General features: G+C 34.3%; 1 protein-coding gene and 1 pseudogene across 5 annotated transcripts; one reads left to right on the top strand and one right to left on the bottom strand.

The window, feature by feature from the left end:
- Positions 1 to 22,577, top strand: part of LOC112132997 (UDP-glucuronosyltransferase 2B4-like) — a 364,436-nt pseudogene that overhangs the window by 200,329 nt on the left and 141,530 nt on the right.
- LOC100444573 (UDP-glucuronosyltransferase 2B30) lies at positions 8,160 to 21,398 on the bottom strand. Of its 5 annotated transcripts, XM_009240045.1 has the most exons (7): positions 21,089 to 21,398; positions 20,678 to 20,737; positions 19,240 to 19,388; positions 14,960 to 15,091; positions 12,153 to 12,240; positions 10,781 to 11,000; positions 8,160 to 8,436 (listed from the first exon to the last, which is right to left on the bottom strand). In XM_009240045.1, exons 1-7 carry the CDS (start codon positions 21,396 to 21,398, stop codon positions 8,160 to 8,162), a joined length of 1,236 nt encoding a protein of 411 aa, XP_009238320.1. The 5 variants fall into 5 exon arrangements, with proteins under 5 accessions (XP_009238320.1, XP_024101730.1, XP_009238318.1 ...); XM_024245962.1 differs by having other exon boundaries at positions 19,240 to 19,384; positions 20,674 to 21,398; XM_009240043.1 differs by having other exon boundaries at positions 20,678 to 21,398.

The raw sequence follows: 22,577 nt of genomic DNA, 5'->3' as shown, positions 1-22,577 counted from the left end.
ACCTTGACACATACAAGGTTACAAAGTTATACTCATATTCTTTCTCTAAAATTTTTATAATTCTAGCACTTATATTTAGGTTTTGATCTAGTTTGAGTTCATTTTTGTATATGGTTTGAGGGAAGAAGTTCAATTTCATTCCGTTGCATATAAATAATCAGTTTGCTCATTGGCATTTGTTAAAGAGGCTATACTTTCATCATTGTCTATACAATGACATTCTTGTCAAAAATCAGTTGACCCTATGTGTGGCTGTATCTCTGGATTCTGAAGTCTATTCAAATAGTGCATATGTCTCACTGTATACCTGTACCATACTATCTTGATTACTGTAGATGTGTTATACGTTTTATAGCTTTGTTCTTTTTTTCCAAGATTGTGTTGGTTGCATTAGGTTTCTCATATATCTATGTGAATTTTAGAATCAACTTGTGAGTGTATGCTAAGAAACCAACTGAAGTCTTGATAGGTTCAATCTATGTATCAATTTGGTAAACAAAGGCAATGCTACTATATTGTTTTTCAAATCAGGAATATGAGATGTGTTTTCATTCATTTAGATCTTTAATTTCTTTCCACAATTTGTAGTAATTTTCACAATTTACATTTTGTATTTCTTTTGTTAAACTTATTTGAATTATTTTATTTTTTCTGATGGTATTTTATGTAAAATTTTATTTTTAATATCATACAGAATAGTTTATTGCAATTATGTGGAAATACAAGTAATTTGTATATATTGATCTGTTGTCCTGAAAATTTTGCTGTTTTTTTGAGCAAATCTTTTTATAGTGGATCCATTAAGATATTCTCTATGTAAGATTATGCCATATATCAATAAAGATAGTTTTATTATCTTCCCTTCCAATATGGATTTGATTTATTTTATGTTTTTGCCTAATGGTCTTGCCAAAAAACTCCAAATCAATTTTGAATAAAAGTGAAGAGAGTTGACTTCTTTCTCCTGCTCTTTACCTTAGAAAAAAAAATCATTTAGGCTTTTTCTATTAAGTGTGCTATTAACCTTTTTTTGGTAGATACTCTTTGTATTAGTCTGTTTTCACACTGCTATAAAGAACTAATTGAGACTGTATAATTTATGAAGGAAAAAGGTTTAATTGACTCACAGTAGTGCAGGCTTAACAGGAAGCATGACTGGGAGGCTGCAGGAAACTTACAATCATGACAGAAGGCAAAGGAGAAACTAGAACCATCTTCTCATGGCGTCAGGAGAGTGGGAGTGAAAGGGTAACAGCCACACAGTTTTAAGCCATTATATCTCATGAGAACTTATTCATTATCATGGGATCAGCAAGGGAGAAATCAGCTCCCATGATCCAATCCCCTCCCACCAGGCCCCTCCTTCAATTTGACATGTATTTTGGGTGGGAACAAAAATTCAAACTGTAATATTCTGCCCCACCCCCTCCCAAATCTCATGTTCTTCCCGTATTGCAAAATACCATTATCCCTTCTAAATAATCCCCAGTCTTAACTCATTTCAGCATTAAGTCAAAAGTCAACAGTCCAAAGTCTCATCTAAGACAAAGTAAGGCCCTTCCACTTATGAGCATGTAAAATTAAACACAAGTTAGGTAATTTCAGGATGTCATTAGAGTGCATCCATTGCATCAATGCTCCTGTTCTGAAAGGGAGAAATTTGCCAAAACAAAGAAGCTACAGGCCCCATGCAGGTGTGAAACCCTGCAGGGCAGTCATTAAAATTTAAACTTCCAAAATAATCTCCTTTAACTCCATGTCTCACTTCCAGGCCACACTAATACAGCAAGTGGAATTTCTTTTTGGTTTATATCCATTGCTGGTGAGCTAGTGTGATTTTTGGGGGTGGTAAAGGACCTTGTTTTGTCATATTACCTGAATTGTTTTTCTGGTTTCTTCTCTTTTGGGTAGGCTATGTCAGATGGAAGATCTGGGGCTCAAGGCTGATGTTCAGATTCTTTTGTCCCATAGGGTGTTCCCTTGGTGTAGTAGCGGCTGTGGGGGATGGGTGTGTGGTTCCCAGGTAAATAGAGTCATAATCTCAGAAGGATTATGGCTGCCTCTGCTGTGTCATGCAGGTTGTCAGGAATGTGGGAGAAAGCGGGCAGTTACAGGCCTTACCCAGCACCCATGCAACCCAATAGACTGGTCTCACTTCCACCACGCCCTTACCAACAACATCAAGTTTATTTCCAGTCAACGGGTGAGCAGGGCTGAGAACTTGCTCCAGGCTACCAGCCTCCCAGCTGAGAAAGCAAGCAGGGCTTTCACACCTCCCCACCTGTTGAGTCTACACACCAATTCACACACTCTCTGGAGTTCTGACCAGGAGACTTTTCATTCTGTTGGAATTGATGCAAAGTTCAGCTGGAGGTTTCCTTCTCTCCCTGTGGTCTTTTCCCAGTTCCTCTGGCAGCCCTCCCCAAGGACCCCTGTGAGACAAGACAGAAATGGCTTCCCTGGAAACCCAGAGAGTCCACAAAGACAGAAATGGCTTCCCTGGAAAACCAGAGAATCCACAGGGCTTTTCCCGCTGCTTCCTGTACTCCTGTATTTCACTCAGCATTCTAATTGACTCAGCTCCAGGTCAGGTCAACTCCTGTGGTCTGAAACTTTATGTTTCCCAGTAAGGCTGTGTGTTCAAAGGTGGATGATCTCCCTTTCCCATTTTCACAGTTTGAGCATTCACTGTATTTGGGCTGTCTCCTGGGTCCTGCTGGATGAATCCTTTTTCTACCTTCTTGTCATACATTTGTTGACTATGGTTACTGCCTCAGCATCCATTTTTATTCTTAACTTGAGTTTTTTAAGAGCTAGTCATAGCCTGTCATTTTGGGTCTTGTGAAAACTTCCTTTCCCTGTGTAGTTGTTTGTGACAGAGTCCACTTGTTTCTCATCCCACTGACCCAGAAATGCAACATACCACAGAGCTGATTACCATGATCAACACCAGAATCAAATAATAATTTTCCGTCTTCATGTGTGTTTTCTTAAGATAGCCACTCCAAAACTCCTGCAGTCAAGGCTAGGAAATAATGCTCATAGGCCTTAAGAAAAGCACCCCCACATCCCCTTGCACAGGGATTCTCTCTACCACTTCCAGGCAGCTGGTTGAGCTCTCTGCCACTTCTGAACTTTCTGTCAGTTTTCTGTCATTGTCTTTAATATCCCTAGGAACTGTGAGTAATACATTTCTTCTATTTTATGCATTTTGGTTTTGCTTTTTCATTTCATTGTGTTTTACCTAACACACACATCTGAATCTCACTTCCTCACCTCCATCAGAGCTTTCCAGTGTCTTGGTTTACTGCAATTCTCATGAGACAGACTTCAATACAAAATTGGACAGAAATTATAACAATATAAATGACAACACTGCTGAATATATTTAATAACAGAGCAATTAGGAAATTAAAACTAATTCTAATACATCACAGAATTTTCATTTACGAACAAATAGGAGATGTAAAAATAAGGTAAAATAAAACACTTTGTTGAAGTTACATACTTATTTGTCTTTTAAAAAAATATTATCTACGAGACTATAGAATGATGCCAACAGGAGATGGAGGATGGGAGAATGCGAGATAACTGTCTAATGGGTATAAAGCTTCCTTTTGAAGTGAAAAAATACTTTGGATCTAGACAGTGGTGGTAGTGGCAAAATATTGCAAATGTATTAAATGCCAATGGATTGTACACATTAAATGGTTAAAGTGTTTAATTTTGTGGCATAAAAATTTTTAATCAATTATTAAAAAAAAAAAAAAAGTGGATGGCCAGATTTGACTAAAAGCCTATCGTTTGTTAGCCCTTGCTTTATGCTATAAATTTAATTCCCATTTGAAATAGTAAATAATAAATTATGTCATTTTTATTATTTACATTACAAACATATCATGTTTTTGATCTATACTATGCATTTTTTTTTTTTTTTGAGACAGAGTGTTGCTCTGTTGCCAGGCTGGAGTGCAGTGGCATAATCTTAGCTCACTGCAACCTCTGCCTCCCTGTATTCAAGCGATTCTCCTGCCTCAGCCTCCCAAGTAGCTGGGACTACAGACACACTCCACCATGCCTAGCTAGTTTTTGTGTTTTTAGTAGAGATGGGGTTTCACCATGTTGGCCAGGATGGTCTTGATCTCTTGACCTCGTGATCCACCTACCTTGGCCTCCCAGAGGGCTGGGATTACAGGTGTGAGCCACCGTGCCCAGCCTGTACTATGCAATTTTATCAACAGTAAAATAGTTGTGGAAATTTTTTGATTTGTTTAATTATGAGTGCATATTTTATTTTGATGTATACAAAATTACTTCTAGTGCTTTGCAATATTAGTGAATTCCTTCTTTCAGCAACCCCATGACATAGATAACACTGTGACCACCAATGCCAATTCATTGGTGAGAAAGCCGAGACAAATAAGGTTTAAATACCTTGTTCAACCCACATCATTATGTAGTGGTTTCTCAGAGATTTGAATCAAGGTGACCTGAATTCAGAATGCCAGCTCTTAACCATGTTATGCTGACTCTTCTATTTGGGATTTTTATAGCAATAATTTATTGGCATTATTTCTATTTATTTGAGCATCAGTAACTTTAACATCTTTGATATGTTATTTGCCATTTTTACTTTGAACTACCTATTCATACTTTCATCAACTTTTATATTAGATTGTTTGTCTTTTTTGGTTGTTGTTTTGTAGTTGTCACTAAACAATGGATACCAATCTATTGTTACATGTGTTGTAATATAGGTTTAATGTAAATAAACACAGGTTTATAAGCATGATAAAACAACATTATTAACCTTTGGCACTATATTAGTTCTGTGTTTCCTTGTATATGTATCAGTTCCTGGATGATTTGTATGAAATATCCTGTTATAAACTTTTCCTATAATTTCCCTGGCATCAATGTTATACTGTGTGTGTGTGTGTGTGTGTGTATAGTCATGATTTATATATACATATATAAATATACATATGTAGTTATATTTATATGTAATGTTTATATTTAAATCATTCCTTAGGCAGGAGAATACTTGTGTGATAATTAGTAAATAGTAAGACTTCTTACCAACAAAGACAACTAGGTTTTTGTCCACCTGGACCACTTTTATCATAAAGTGCTTCCCTGATGTGTATATTAAAGAAGGTTTATGGCTTGATTTAGCTCTTTTCCACATAATTTATAAACTCATTTTATACTTTGTACACTTTTTGTCATGCTAAAGGATTTCATGTTTCTATTTTATATTTAGAGAAGAAATGGATCAAAAGTCCATTGGAAAAAGAGAAAAATTAGACATGATTATTTGAAGTATAGTATGTGGAATAATAATTATTATTTCAAACCATCTTCAATAAACATGTTTAATTTCACCACATACCTGTTAGGTAACTAATAGTGAATGCAGTGTCTTGTTTTAAAATAAATGGACATGTATATGTACATGTATGTTTAGTAAGATTAACAATACACTTAATCCCTTTATGATGAAATTCCTATATTAACACAACCAAAAATTAGGAACTTACATTTGTCATTAAAGGTCAAAAATGAGAATAGAACCCATATGAAATTTAGAATTTTTTTTTTGTTAGTTCTGTGAATAAAGATGATGGTATTTTAATGGAAAATGCATTGAATTTATAGATTGCATTTGGCAGTATGGTCATTTTCACAATATTTATTCAAGCCATCAACAAACATGGGATGTGTTTCCATTTGTTTGCATCATCTATGTTTTATTTCAGAAGAGTTTTGTGGTCTTCCTTGTGGAGAACTTTCACCTTCTTGGTTAGGTATATTTCTAAGTATTTTATTTTATTATTATTATTATTGCAGATGTTGTAATAGGGGTTGAGATTTTGATTTGATTCTCAGCTTTGATGCCCACATAGCCAAAGCAAGGCTAAGAAAAAAAAATCTGGAAGTGTCACATTATCCGACTTCAAACTATACTACAAGGCTATAGTTAACAAAACAGCAGGGTACTGGTATACAAACAGGCATGTAGACCAATGAAACAGAATAGAGAATTCAGAAATAAAACTAAATACTTATAGCCAACTAGTCTTTGACAAAGCAAACAAAAACATAAAGTGAGGAAAGGACAACCTATTCAACAAATGGTGCTGGGATAATTGGCAAAACACATGTAGAAGAAAGAAACTGGATAGTCATCTCTCACCTTATACAAAGATCAACTCAAGATGAATCAAATAATTAAATCTAAGACCTGGAAGTATAAAAATTGTAGAAGATAACATCATAAAAACTCTTCTAGACATTGGCTTAGGCAAAGACTTTGTGACCAAGAACCCAAAAGCAAAGGCAACAAAAGCAAAGGTAAATAGATGGAACTTAATTATACTAAAAAGCTTCTGAACAGCAAAAGAGATAATCAGCAAAGTAAACAGACAACTCACAGAGTTAGAGAAAATCTTCACAAACTACACATCCCACAAAAGACTAATATCCACAATCTACAAAGCACTTAAACAAATCAGTAAGAGAAAAACTAATAATCCCTCAAAATGTGGCCTAAGGACATGAATAGACAATTTTCAAAAGAAGATATACAAATGGCGAATGGCTATAGTTTAAAAATCCAAAAATAATAGAAGTTGGCATGGTAGTAATAAGGGAACACATTTACACTGCTGGTGGGAATGCAAACTAGTACAACCACTATGGCAAGCAATATGGATATCCCTTAAATAACTAAAAGTAGAACTGCCATTTGATCCAGCAATTATGCTGCTGGACATCTATCCAGAGGAAAATAAGTCATTATATGAAAAAGACCCATACACAAACATGTTTATAGCAGCACAATTCACAATTGCAAAACTGTGGAACCAGCCTAGATTCCCATCAACCAATGGGTGGATAAAGAAAATGTGAGATATATATATGTGTGTGTGTGTGTGTTTACACATACATGTATACTATGTATATATTTATATATATGTGTATATATGTGTGTGTGTGTATATATATTATATATATCACATTTACTTTATCCACCCATTGGGGGAATATATATATATGAATACTACTCATCCTCAAAAGGGACAAAATAAACCTGGATGGAGTTGGAGACCATTATTCTAAGTGAAGTAATTCAGGAATATAAAACCAAACAATGTATGTTCTCACTTATAAGTGGGACCTAAGCTATTAGGACATAAAGGCATAAGAATGATATAATGGACTCTCGGAACTCAGAGGGAAGGGCAAGACGGAGGTGAGGGATAAAACACTACACATTGGGTACAGTGTATATTGCTTGAGTAATTGGTGCACCAAAATCTGAAAAATCACCACTAAAGAGCTTATCCATGTAACCAAAAACTGTCTCCCAAAAACTATTGAAATAACTAAAAAAGAAAAGAATAAAAAAAGACGAGTATTTTTAAATGACCAGAAAAATAGAGTTAGCTCAAAAAACCAAACACGTTGTAAAATTAATTCATTTTGTAGTAGAAACCAGGTAGGAATTGCTTTATTTCTAATTCCACATAGTTTCCACTGGGAAATGACTGAAGCTCTAAAATGGTAAGCAATTTTATCATACCTTTTAGGAAAAAAAGTGACACTGAAGCTGGATGCACAATAAAAGCCAAGCAGCGCTACTCATCTCAAAATATCAAGAGGAAGAGAGAGACTTTTTATACAATTTGATTATTTAATAGTTTCCTAAGAGACAATTAAAACAACACAATCCTGCATGAAATGAATCCAAAGTACGCTGAGTATTTGCAAAACAGTATTGATACCATCAGTGGACTTCTTAATATTCTTGTTTCCATGTACAATGTATAACATGTAGTTAAGCTCAGTAAATTTTTTTCATGTAAACTGTGAATTAGAACAATAAATTTCAATATGAGCTCAATAAATTTCAACATAAGCTCATATGCCTTTATATCATTTTTGTTTTCTCTAATGTTTTCCTCCTTGACATGAAATATTTCTAATGGTTAAACAGGTACTAAATCTCTAAAAAACAAATTTTGACTTGACAAGGCAAGTTTTGAAAGATGTTTTGTCAAAAGAAGAAAGGAATCTTGTATCACAACCTCTTCTTTTCGTAATAAACTGAAGGAGTCTCATTTATCAGGTTTCCCACCTTCCAGCCTCAGACGTAGTTAATCTCTTTTTCCCTTCTTTCCTGTTCTAACAAACTTCCAGACACAAAACAGACATTTTGTGATGATGAATATCACAGCTGCCACACAGGCCAGGAGGAACCCAATCACATCCAAAGAGTGATACTGGAACCAGGTGAGGTCGTGAGCTGCAACCCGAAGGTGCTTGGCTCCTTTATGGCGCATGACAAATTCAATCCAGAAGACTGCTCGATCCAGGGGCTTTACTGGCTGATCATGATGAATTCTTGATAATTTCATAGCATTCTCTTTATATCTAAATGATAAACATAAAGGTATCAAAATTGAAAGTAAGTTAATTTGGCCGGGTGTGGAGGCTCACAACGGTAATCCCAGTAATTTGGAAGGCCGAGGCAGGCAGATCACGAGGTCAGGAGATCAAGACCATCCTGACTAACACGGTGAAACCCCGTCTCTAGTAAAAATCCAAAAAAAAAAAAAAAATTACCCAGGCGTGGTGACACATGCCTGTAGTACCAGCTACTTGGGAGGCTGAGGCAGGAGAATCGCTTGAACCCAGGAGGGGGAGGTTGCAGTGAGCCAAGATCGCACCACTGCACTCCAGCTTGGTGACAGAGTGAGACCCCCTCTCAAAAAAAAAAAAAGTAAATTAATTTGCCTGAGCATATCAAGTCTATGAAAAGTTTTTAAAGTGTCATATGATTCAAAGTAAATGTAATAGAATTGACATAGAATTCGTGTATTTTAATTTGAGTCATCATAGAACGTTTGGCTTTTAAATTGGATTTCATAATTGACAAATATTTTTAAAGTAAAAATGGAAGTTCAGGTGAGAAAGTTAATTATTTGAGGCAGAGAACATACGAGCAATTTTATTTTTTTATTTTTTTAATTTTTAGTTTTTGTGAGTACATAGTAGATGTGTATATTTATGAGGTAAATGAGATATTTTGATACAGGCTGCAATGTGAAATAATCACATCATGAAGAGAAGGGTACCCATTGTTTAAGCATTTATTCTTTGTGTTATGAAATATCCAATTACACTCCTCTAGGTCTCAAACAGGTAAATAAAATCACACTCAGCATCATGAACCATTTTAAGTGGTGAAAGATATATAGTTAAAATGCAATTTGAGAATTATCATCTTTAAGTTTCTATAGACGAATTGTGTCATGTGGGTGAAATGCCTCATAGCCACGAGCTCTGCTCCTATTCTAATCTTTTGTGTCCTACTGTTTCCCACCCAGTAGCCAGAATGATTATTTTTGAAATAAAAGTCAGATTATGACACTGCCCTGATTAAGACTTTTGCCTGACTTTTCATCATATCAAGAATAAAATCCAACTCTGTTATTTGGTCCTCAGGATCCTCCATTATCAGACACTGGCAAGCTCTTCTCCAAACACTTTCCCATGCACACTAGGTCTTCTAGGGACGTTGGCCTTATATTTTTCTTTAAGCTCCCATCTCAGCACCTTATACATTGTGTCCCCTCTACTCACACTTGGAGTATTCTTTCTTGCAACAACCCAAGGCATGCTTCTATCTCTTTTTTGAGGCAACCCTCTAAATGTTACTGATAAGAGAGGCTTTCCATGGCCACACTATGATAGAACCCCTAGGATTTCCTCTATTTTTTGTGCTTATTTTGAAATTATTTGATGCCTAGAATCTTAAAATACATTATATGTCTTCTAAAATACACATTTAAGTATAAAACACATAAAATAAATGTACATACACTAAGTGAAACAGCTCTAAAAGGTAAGATCATCTTAAACATTATTTTGAAGTGAAGATACCAATTTACCTATCTCTCAGATCATAGAGACAAATAAAATATGGCATACTGATATTATAAAATATATTGCTGTAAAAAGAAATGAAATATTAATACACACAACATAAATAAAGCTAAAAACCATAAAAACAACAAAAATTGTACTTGGTAAAAGAAGTAATTTACACAACATCATAAATTGTATCATTCAATTTATATGAAATATGTAGAGAGAATAATCTATAGAGAAAGAAAGCAAATTGGTGTTAGCCTAGGGCTAAGGGGTCATGGGAAGTGATTTCTGTACCATTATGGTTACTTTTATGTTAATAAAAATGTTCTATAATGTTGATGGCTTCATGACTGTAAGCATACTAAATACATTTGGATTTTATACTTTAAGTAGGTGGGTTTTATGCTACGGAAATTAAATTTAATTATTAAGTCTGTTACAATAATGATAATAAAAATAAATTTTTCAGTGAGAAAACAGATATACTTTGAGACATTTTATATATTGAATTAAAATATTTTATTATATTACTTCAACTTTATCCCTCCTTTCTACTGTGGATTGATTATGTCAAATTTATTTTAAAATGTCTTCTTATCCATATCACTTTAAAATTATTTTTGTGTAGAAAATTATTTCAATAATTGGTTATTCATTAAATGTATGTGGTTTGAATAAAATTTTTAAAAAACCACTCAAAAATAAAAGCAGATTTCAGATTGCTTAAATCATTTAAATTATTTCAAAATCAGCCTCTTATAAAAAGGATAAAACTCATACTCACTATTGACAAGAGAACCTATCTATAAATACCACTGAGTAAAAAAAAAGTTATACTCACAAAGGATCATTAATTACTGTCTTCAGTGCGTTGAGTAAGTCTGTACTCGACATTGTGTTGAAGTCCAAACTAACAGCTGCGCCCTTGGCCTTCATGTGTGCAACGTTATCAAGTTGATCTGCAAACAATGGAACGCCAACCATAGGGATTCCATGGTAGATCGCCTCGTAGATGCCATTGGCTCCACCATGAGTTATAAAAGCTCTGGTTTTTGGGTGACCTAGGATTGGATGAATTTTAGCAAAATTATTCATAGGAATAAAATGAGAAATGCACAATAGAATAATCTGAATGTGACAGTGTTTCCTAGATCACACACTGAACTGAATTGAAGTTGCTTTTCGGACTTCAGAGGAAGGAGCACCTACTTCTGCTGGAGATGTAAGTGAAGGCTGTGTGGTGTGTTTAACTTCAGACTGAAAAAATTAATACAAGATTACCAGTTGAACTAACAAAAAAGTGCAATTTAGATAAGGAAATATAATGTGCAAAAAGAAAAAAGCACAGAAAGGGGATGGGCATGTAAGAATGTGTTCTTGTTTTTTTTGTTGTTTTTTATTTTTTTGATGGAGACGGAGTCTCCCTCTGTCGCCCAGGCTGGAGTGCAGTGGTGCAATCTTGGCTCACTGCAACCTCCACCTCCCGGGTTCAGGCAATTCTCCTACTCAGTCTTCTGAGTAGCTGGGACTACAGGGGCAAACGACCATGCCTGGTTAATTTTTTGTATTTTAATAGAGATGGAGTTTCACCATGTTGCCCAGGATGGTCTCGAACTCCTGAGCTCAGTCAATCCACCTGCATCACTCTCCCAAAGTGCTAGGATTACAGGCATGAGCCACTGTGCCCAGCCAGAATGTGTTCTCTTAAGTACAGTCATGCAGTGGGATATGTGGGGTGTGCAAGGCAGCAGGCAGTGAGGTGGTGGTGGTGCTAGAATTGAGGAAAGACAGGTCACATTTCATTAGGATTAGGGACTTAATCCTACAGAAAATGCACTGTCCCTGGTGATAGCAGAAGAGCTGTTATTTTTAGTGACATTTAAAATAACCCTAAAGAAGAGGAAAGAACAGGTGTACATTTGTAGAAATATGAGAAAGGAAGACACCCAGGAAGTGCCAGAAAAATTCTGTGAGAGGTAATAATGCCTGAAATAAAGATACTCTGATCATAAAGAATGTGGGTGCATATCATAAAATGCCAACAGTTGTTGTTTATTCTTTTCACCCTAGGACTGGAAAATACATATATAGAAGTTTCATTTTATTTTTAAGTTTTTCCATAACAAATGTTCAATAGGCTTGTTTCAAGATGACTATTAACACTCTAATAATCTGTTACTAATATATTCAACATTTATTCTCCAGAGACTTACCAAGAAGATCATTCTGGGGTATCCACTTATAAAGCTGAGTATTGAGTCCTAAGGTATCTGGTTTATTGCCATCAAATCTCCACAGAACCTGTTACAGTGAAGAAAATATCTTATTCCATGAGAGGAACTCAAAAGTTATAGAATGTTAGAACACTAAAGAGATTAACAATGAGAACAAATGATGTTAAGTAACAAGAACTACTTAGACTGATGTAAATAGAATACTCATATTTCATTTCCTTAATTTTATAATTAGTTAGGTATATAAGGAAATTATGATTTTTCAAAATAGTAGCTTAGACAAATAAGATTATCAATGAAAAGTTCAAGTATTTAAAAAGTTGTTACACTTTTCAAAAGAAAACCTATATATATGTGGCAAACCTCTATATGGAAAAAAGCTTAACATCACTGGTCAAAACCATGAACAGATACCAACTCACACCAGTCAGAATGGCCATTATTAAAAACTCAGAAAATAACAGATGCTTGTGATTTATAGAAAAAGAAATGCTTATACTCTGTTGGAGGAAGTGTAAGTTCAACCATTGTGGAAGACAGGGCGGCGATTCCTCAAAATCCCAGAGGCAGAAATACTATTCAACCCAGCAATCCCATTACTGGGTATGTATCCAAAGGATTATAAATTAGAACATGCACACATATGTTCATTACAACACTATTCATCCTAGCAAAGACATGAAATCAATCTAAATGCCCATCAGTGATGGACTGGATAAAGAAAATGTGGTATATGTACACGGTGAAATATTATGTAGCCATAAAAAAGAACAAGATCATGTCTTTTGCAGAAACATAAGTGCACTGCAGTCCATTATCCTTAGCAAACAAACACAGGAACAGAAATCCAAATACCACATGCCCTCACTTATAAGTGGAAGCTAAAAGATGAGAACACATGAACATATAGAGAGGAACAACATACACTGGGGCTTATTGGAGTGTGGAGGTTGAGAGGAGAGAAAGGATCGGGAAAAATAACTAAAAGGTACTAGTCTTACTACCTGCATGATGAAACAGTCTGTACAACAAACCCCCAAGACATAAGTTTACCTATGTAACAAACCTCCTCATTTATCCTGAAATTAAAAGGTAACAAATAAAATTTAATTTGAAAAACATAAAAATTTTTAATAATTATATGCAATAAAAATTTTAGGTAGTCATAATTCTAGTGTGAAAAAGCAGTAACAATTTACTCATGACCTATATGCTTATTTTGTGTTATGTATTATATGAGTTTTCATCTACCAAATTTAATATTAATTTATTCATTTTTTGAGTAATATAGGAAGTAGTTCACTTATATCTACTTGTCTATAGGTTATTTTAATAGAGTTTGATGTCTTTGATTGACAAAAATGCAAGTCTATGAAATAAGCTACCTGGAAGAAGTCAATTAATGCTGCAAAAGGTAGCATGTATAACTTCTTGGAAATTACAAATTATCAAGCACTACTTCCAAGAAAAATCTCAAGTGACAATTTTTGACACAAATTCAGAGTATTCTCAGTATTGCTAATTTTGGATACTTTTTCAGCATAGAAATAAGGAACCTATTGGTACCATAAGCAAAAATACAACTCTTGAATAAATTCAAAATTGTATTTTGCTGAATTTTGGTCAACTGATTGCTAACACTTAGACAATGTGCTACAAAATTTTGACAACAGTGATTCATATGTTCTGCTATAGCCAAGATATTTTTATGTTTATGTTACTAATTTTGGAACCCCCAAGGAATCCTTATAAATTAAAAAATGATTTACAGTGTTTAAGTTCTATTTGTTACATCAGTGTTAAAGTAACTTTGAGTTTTTGACAAAATATTAGCATAGGTCATTACAAGGACACTATGTCAGACAGGGAACTAAAAAGTAATTGACAAATACACATTTTATTCTATATAAAAGAAAATATGTTCCTACTATGTTCTATGGAGGGGGCATCTGAACCTGTTCCCCTGCCTGGCTTCTTTCTGCTTGAGTCCTTCCTATATTTCCTTCTGCTGCCTCCATTGGGAGGAGTTGTTAATCTCATAGTGCAGCTTCCTTGTGGGGCCAAATTTTATACTACACAGGGTCCACCCTCAGAGCAGGATCCATCTCCACCCTTTCTCTTTCATCTTCCTACTTCAGACATTAGCTGGGCCCAGTCCAGCAAGGCAGGCTGCTTTTTCTCTTTCTCCAAATCGGCCTGGTGGTATGGGTCCTTATATTAGTTGTCTGACAGCCTAGGCCGTCCTTTCTCTGAATAGTACCCTGAATATCACTTGAATAGGCCTATTCCAAAATGTACAGAAAGTACATGAGGCTGGATAACATGGCAACACTAAACTGCGTGATGCGTGTCAGCCTTTTTGAAATACCTGCTATTGTTATTGTGCTAGTGAAGTTACTCACTAAAATGTAACGTTTTCTAACATCTGTAGGGTGTACATCGCCCTCAGGAGTTCTTAAACAAAAGGATCAAATCACAGGGGCAGAATTTGATGATAGCTCTTACCTGACCCCAATATCATGATAATACCAAAACTTTACCTGCAACTCTTAATTATATTTATTCCTGATCACAATATTAATGCCAAATTAATTACCAATGAAAAACACCCTCTGTATTACTTTAGCATCTTCCATATATATTTTTGATTTTGAATTAATATCTGAGATAATTAGTGCTTTCCAACAGCCAAATTTATAGGCAGGAAGTTTCCACAATTGGATTCTTTACAAACTTTAACAGCCTCTGTCAGTAGTTTTTCACAACATTAAGACATTTTATCTTACCTTTTGTGGGATCTTGGCAAGGGCTGTTGCAATTACATTGGCCCTTTCTTCTGATGTGTTACTGACCATTGACCCCAGAGAAAACACCACAACACCATTTTCTCCAGAGCTTTGGACAAACTCTTCCATTTCCTGTGAAAAAAGAATGTGTTCCATCATAATAGATTATCAGCACAGCAAGCACTGTGGAAGAATTGGTATAAAAACTAAAAAGAGAAAATCAACTATTATCAGGAATTATTGGAGTAAAGGATGTTTTTTGACTGACTCAATTACTCAGTTTTTTTTGCAAGATGTATAATGTGAGATAGGTTGCCTCTGTTAAGGGTATTTGTGTAAATACGTGTGTGTATGCATGTTTGTGTGTGTGTGTGTGAAAGAGAGAAATGAAATAGAGCTATTACACAGTATTTGGGGAAGTACCGAAACTCTTCATTTATAGTATCATAATTACTAATATAGGCTCTTTAAAGTGGCACCACTTGGCTTTAATGCTATATTGTTGCTCTGCTAAATCACATATGCTTATTTCAGGCAGGTTTTCTGTAGAATTATTTTAGTTGGAAGTCATTAGTGGTTGACTTCTCTGACTACGAGCACTAAGGAAAAGCTCCTCACAGTTGGGATTATGTAAATCTACATTTATATTACTCTATAATTCTTTACACTTCACTCAAAGTTTGTCAGAGTTTTCCAGTCTTTTTTCAAAAAAGAAAAAAGTAACTGTGAAAGGTGGTGGTTAAGAATCACTGACATTCTCGAGTCTGCTATTGTGGTTTGGAATTTCTATGAATTAATTCTAAGAGTCTCATTTATAATACAGAATCATACAGTATATAGTTAAATAGTTGAATGATCATATATTTCAGGTTATTGTTTAGGTGGAGCACCTATTGCCCTGAAATCACACTGTTGAATTGATGTGCTATTTATAACTGCATGTGAGGAACTCTCATCATCACTTTGCTGTGTCTCAGAGGCAGCAGCACTTGCACCAGAATGCGAGAGACTGCCAGGCCTTTCTGCAGAGGAGATTTGGTCACCCGCTTGAGTAGCTCACTCACACTACATAAAAATCTTAGTGAAGATGTACTTGGCTGGAATTTATTGAGAATCATTCTGACTTGTGTTTCCCAATCTATGTCAAGTTTTAAAGTTAATTAATTTCAGATATAACCATTGGGGTAAAACTTTCTCTTAAGTGTTCTTTACAAAACAAAGAAAAAAAATTCCAAATGTTTATTTGCAGACCACATGTGGCTGAGTATTTTTAAAAACATGAGTTTTAATCTTAAGACATTAGTGTTAATGATGTCAGAGTCATTGTAGTACTATTCCAGGTAATACATAGGATATCCAGATATTGTGTGTGATTGCAGTTACCTGTAGCTGCATTTGATGTAACTTATGTTCAGTGTTTTGTCTCAGTGGCTTCATGCTCAGAGCCTTCTTCATCCACCCAGTGTTAAAGTAATATAACCGCTGTTTACAGGTTCATTATTGATGTGGACTAATTGTTTCCCATTCTGTGACAGCTTAAAAAAACACACTATTTATGTAAGGAATTTTATAAAAGTATTAAAAGTTCTAAAAAGAAAATAAGTTTTTTCAATAAAATTTCTGTCTAGAGATATTATCATGGTAAACTACGTATGTTTTCATTATGGCTTTTGTTCTATTTTTATAGCTCAATGTACACTTGTGACATTTATTTAGACAATTTTGTTCTTATTGTATATACTTTTCCTTCTACAAAAACTGTGTCATCTTGTAATATTTATAATTTTCTATCTCACTTTACTTGTATTATAGCTGAGTGTAATTGAATATTTTATTAATAAAATTATTATAATGCTACAGTATGCATCTAAGTTTTTAATTATTCCTTCATTTAAGATGTTTGATTACTTCCAATGTTTATTTTATGAATATTTTCCATAAATATTAAATATGGATATCTTGATTTTTTTCTCTCTGTATGATTTCATGTAAATATATTATAAAACCAATAGCTCTATGCATTTTTAACACTTGATACATTTGCCAAGTGTCCTTTTCTCTTAAAATATACATAAATTATCTGAGAATCTAATATTTAATTGAATAGAAAGTAACTTGGGTTTACAATTATTTTACATAATAAACAATTAGAAAATGGGTTTCACAACCATTGACTTGCATTCAAAGCTTTCTTCAAGTTAATAACAACAGCTAATATTAGTAATTAACAACAGCTAGTATTAGTAATTATCACTATTGTACTACTAGTCATCCGTTTTCTTGTGCTTCTACACCTCCTATTTTCTTCCGCCTCCTACTGGCACTATCGGTTTCCCTTAATGTGAGTGGGGACATCTTTCAAGAGTAGGATAGGGTGGCACAGAACTTCCGTTAGTCTTACCTCAGCTTTTGTCTTTTTAGAAAGTTACCACATAAAGCCCATACAATTTGCATTCAACATAGATATTAAATTTTAACCATGGAATAAAATATCAGTATCATGTTGCTGCCAATAAGGAGGTAGACAAAAATGGTCTCTTAAGAGATTACATAATAATGTAATAAAGAATGTTTACTTTCTACCTATTTCTTAGAACTGTGATATCAATTTAAGATATATGAGGTTCTTATGTTTTTTCATAAAGAATATAATGTTATATGATGACAGAATTATTTTGTTATTGTAAACTGAGGGCACTATCCAGATACAAGTGGTAGAAATTATTTGGTATTTATTATACATGCATTGTTCATTTTTTTCTGTGCTTCTCTGTCAGGCAGCTACGATGTTGAGACACAAGTTACCCTGGGAAGCTTTACTGAATTGCTTGTCTTAAGGCAGAAAACACCTGCTCTAATAGGGTATGTCTATGCTAAGACGTAAATCTCTGGAATCTCAATGAAGAATGATGTAAGTGTTTGAATAAAATCAAGTGAACACTGGGTCTTGCTTCAAATATTATTAGAATAACACGTTTATATTGTTAAGGAATTATTTTCTTATAAGTTAGAATACTGGTGAACTTCCTTATCACTTATGGTAGAATTTTACAATTTCAGCTTGCTCATCTTACTGTCAGAACTGATATGTCTTCTTTTAATCAAGTCCACAAGGTAGCTGTGATATAGAAGACAGGTAGGACTTTGTTAGAGAATGCAATCTTGAAATACTGAATAATTAGTTTCTATTAAACGAGGAATGATATCTCAAGTGACTTACACATGTTAAGTAATTGGTAGTATTCGTAATAACAAAAATAGCCATAATTGCAAAATTAATAACATTTCTGAATCACTAACTATATGGCAGAGACATTTTAAGTGTTTTAATTGTATTAACTTTTTTCCACACAACACAGTATGAAGTTAGTAGTATTACTGCAAAAGTAGGCATAATTATTTCTATCCACTTTCTAGTCCACTTTTCCATCATCTGCTACCTGAATTCATATAAAATTTTCTGAATGGTCAGATCTTTCCAGTCTGGCCCTTCTGCAATTTAATCTATTAAACATCTTGGAATCTTTTTTTAAATATAATCTTATCACATATTTTCTTTTCTTAACTCTTTTTAGTAGTTCCTAAATGTGCTTAATAAATATTTCAGTTCCTAAGGAGTATCTGGCTCTTATCTTGCTTGTCAGCATCATCTGATTCTTACTCAGTATCTCACTTGCAAACTAAACTTTGAGTCTTGAGAACTGTCCTGAACACTTTACCTGCTTTTCTTTTTGTGTTTTTTTCTCTCCCTCATTCTTTCACCTATTCCTGCATATTGTTCAGCTCTCATCTAAATTATTAATATCAGTGACTCCAGGATACTCTCTATTATCTATACTGGATGTTTCTTTAGCATTGGTTTTTCTCTGGAGATAATAGTTTTTACATAGTTTTTATTACTTGCATATGTTCTATCTTTCAAAGTAGAATGTAATTTGTGTTGAGACAGAAACTATGTCCAACACCCTTGCCTGTGGTGTGTGCTAATCCCTTTATAAATATTCTTTGAATGAATGGCCAGTACCTTCTTATATGTTGCATAATCAAAGCTTTAATTTACCAACCCTATTTGGAGTCTCCTTAGTATGCCTCTTTATCTGTAATAATGATGAAATTCACAAACTTGTGATGGTATCAACATGTATGTGAGTTTTTAATTGGTATCTGCTTTACCTTCCCACTGCCCATCTTTCTTCCAGTGTAAGTCAAACACTCTGAATAAATATAGAACCATTTGCACTGAAAATGCAAAGCAGACAAAACAAACAGTAATAGTTTACCTTAGGTAGGGGTTTGGCAGGTTTGCAGTGGAGTCCCCCAACCAACTCAACATTTGGTAAGACTGGGTGAGGAAATTGAAAATCCCAGTAGTTTCGAATAAGCCATATTTCAGCTTTTGCCATTGTCTCGAATAATGTAGTGGGTCTTCCTGATTTGAAAAAATAAAAGAAAAGGTAGGTGACACAAGATAATTAGGTAATCTTCTAAAAGAAGTTAGAATAATGTAGGCAAAAATGTAAGCAAAGTGTTTGTGCTTTGAAATATACATATATGTGTTCATATATAGGCATAGTTTAACTTTTATGTATTACATATTTTGCCCATGGGTATTTACAAGAAAGACAAAGTGGTGAGAGAATCATGAGGGAAAACTACATCCTTTATGTCACATTAGTATATTCACAATCATAAATAAGCCAAGGAGAATTAATCTCCATTTCTTTATTTTTTAAACCTTCATAGTAGCAGATACACATGTAAGCCACTCGTGGAGCTCCATTATCAATGAATTCTACTCTACCCATAAAAACAATTTTCTTAGAAATAGCCTAATTTCCACAATTCATTAATCTAGTCCTTTTATCTTTGGATCTTCAAGGGAAGTGTTGATTATTTTGAAATTATGGCTGAAATCCTTGTGCCTACTACTGCTTTTGATTCATGCTAAGATCTTAATAATATTAGTTTGTAAGTAAATATATTTGCAAATTACAGCTAGAAAATTTAGAGAACTCATTAAAATAGAAGTTTGTGTTCAATCTTAATTTGGCTCATATTTTAAATAAAGATGCATAGTTTCAAAAAAACTACACAGTTATAACTTAAGGTTCACACTTTGACAAGATGATTGGCCTTAAAATGAATGGTTTCCAATCGTTTAGTGAAGGAGAATAGAAACATTGGAAACTTCAAATTATATGTATTGGTTTTTGATTCTGGAATGGAGACGTTATTTCTCTCAACTGTAAAGGAAACCTCCTGGTAACATGGGTACATATTGCAATTACTAAATAAGGTGACTGAGGTATACAAGAAAAAAACAATTTCTGCAATGTTAAATAGTTCTAGAAAAATGTGTAACTACTCAATCTACTAGTACACATTCAGCAAGTTGTTTCTTGACGAGTCTGACTTTTTTTAAGATAAAAAATGCATAATAAAATAGATGTGTGATTGCTTAAAGAAATCTAAGGTGCACTAATTTACAGGTTTATGACTTCCTGGAGTGTTCTGTAGGGTTGATGGCCACAGGGTTTTAACTGATCCTATGATTTCCCTTTTCTATAGTGTTTGTGAGTTTGATAATCTTTTTCTTTCATGTGATAAATTCACTTACAAAAAGCCCCCACTACCCTGACTTTATGGCTTTATACAAGCTCAGCTTCAAAGGCACAGGAAAGTTAGATCTCCATGCTACCAACTGAAAAAATTACTTACCTAGAACTTTACTGTAAAACTGATCCCACTTCCTCATATCCCATATTTGGAACCAAAAGTCAAAATAAAGCACATAGATCATATTTTTTACCCTCTCCATGAAAGTCATTTGATCACTTAATTCTGACATAACAACAGGCACATAGGAAGGAGGGAACAGAAGTCCTCCACCATGCTTTTCAATTGCGTAGCCAGGAGAGAAACGGAGGCTGTAGACAAAGGGTATTTTAAGTAGCTCAGCCAGCAGCTCACCACAGGGGGAAACAGCATCTGCAAGAACAACATCAAATCTTGACTCCTGTAGTTTCTTCATAAGTTTCTTATTTGAAACCACATCTTCACAGAATTTTCTAATCATGTCACTATATGACCACATCATTTCTTGTACTTGTAAAAAATGTGGCCAAAATGTGTCTTTTGGAACATCTGACCATCTCTTAACCAATTGCGTGATGCTATCCTCAAACTCAGTTTCAGTTAAAGATGTAGGAGAAACTTCAAATTTAAGAGCAGATGGGTTGTTGGGATCAGGAAGAATGGAAGTTGAATATGCCAATACAGTCACCTCATGACCTCTCTGGACAAGTTCATCCAGGATTGTCTTTATATTCATCCAATGGCTGAATTCTGTGGGCCACACCAGCACCTTTCCACAACTCCCAGAGCCAAAGTAACAGCTCAGCTGTATCAGCAGAAGAGCTGAAGTCCATTTCATAGACATCCTCATGCAATACAATGCTTGTTTTCCAGTTGCTGCTCCTTTCTGTCATTTCTCATGGTGACATCCAGTTTAAATCAGTCAAGAAGTTAAAATGTAACTTTTACACTTCAAAGTAAATACACTATATTAACAGTCTGAACATGTGGATAACAAGGAGACAAATAAAAGGTAGAAGACCAGTTTACACAAGTGAGTTTATTTTCCTTTTCATATTTTTAAGTGCTATAAGTCAGCTAATATCAGTGATCTTGTATGGACACATCACCTGACTCATGTAATATATTTTAGAATGGTGTCCATAAGAGTAGCAGTGAAAAGCTCATGTTCCTGCAGTCTCTTTGACACAGAACTAAAGACAAAATGGCTAAAAATGTTAAAAAACTTTTGTAAATTTGTTGAAATATAATTCAGATACCATACAAATTATCAATTATTGTGTAAAATTTAATGTTTCATAGTGTATTCACAAAATTGTGCATCTTCATAATGGTCAGTTTTAGAAAACTCTTATTTCCTAAAACTAAAGCCTGTATGCTTTACCCTTTTACTCCTTATCCCTACTTTCTGCATTTGTCCTATCTTGGGCAAATGCTAATTGAATTTCTCTCTCTATAGATTTGCCTATTCTAGACATTTTTTAATACGTGGAATCATACAATATGTGATCTTTTATGACTGGCTTATTTTACTTAGCATAATATTTTAAAGGTTCATTTATGATAGAACATTTATATGTTGATTGTTACTACCATCATGTATGATTTATAGAGTTTCAAGATGAAACTATCCCTGTAGACTTTGTTGAATTAATCAAGGATAAAGGGAGGGGAAGAAATAAAAGTAAACCAAGCCTGCAGTACATTCACCAGACATCTTTCGGTTAGCTTGCTCTCTGACTCACTTCCTCATAGTTTTTTGGTTATTGTCTTATAATTATGCAGATACTGTTACAAGATTATAGTTCATCTTAACTGTTCTATAGATAATAACTTACACATTTTGAAAAGTTGTTTTCTTACCTTCAGCTCCAGCATACTGATGAAACTACTGACTCAGCTGGTCTGAAGGACCTCACTGATGCCAGCTAATCTGAAAGACTTCACTGATGCCAGCTGATCTGAAGGTCCCCACAAGGAGCTGACTCACCAAAGAATGCAGTTTCCAAGTCCTGATTATTTT

Source organism: Pongo abelii, chromosome 3, assembly GCF_028885655.2.
Source record: "Pongo abelii isolate AG06213 chromosome 3, NHGRI_mPonAbe1-v2.0_pri, whole genome shotgun sequence".
Lineage (NCBI taxonomy): Eukaryota > Metazoa > Chordata > Mammalia > Primates > Hominidae > Pongo > Pongo abelii.
The sequence above is the reverse complement of the archived record's forward strand: the minus strand, read 5'-3'. Positions and strand labels throughout refer to the sequence as shown.

Bases quoted from the DNA above. Each gene is read 5' to 3' on its own strand.
- LOC100444573 (XM_024245962.1), bottom strand. From the start codon at position 21,398: ATGTCTATGAAATGGACTTCAGCTCTTCTGCTGATACAGCTGAGCTGT. The intron at 19,385-20,673 runs GTAATTTTTTCA...CAAATCAGGAAG, and splicing joins TACAGTAAAGTTCTAGGTAA to ACCCACTACATTATTCGAGA. The intron at 8,437-10,780 runs GTGAGTATAACT...TTTATCATTTAG, and splicing joins ACAGTAATTAATGATCCTTT to ATATAAAGAGAATGCTATGA.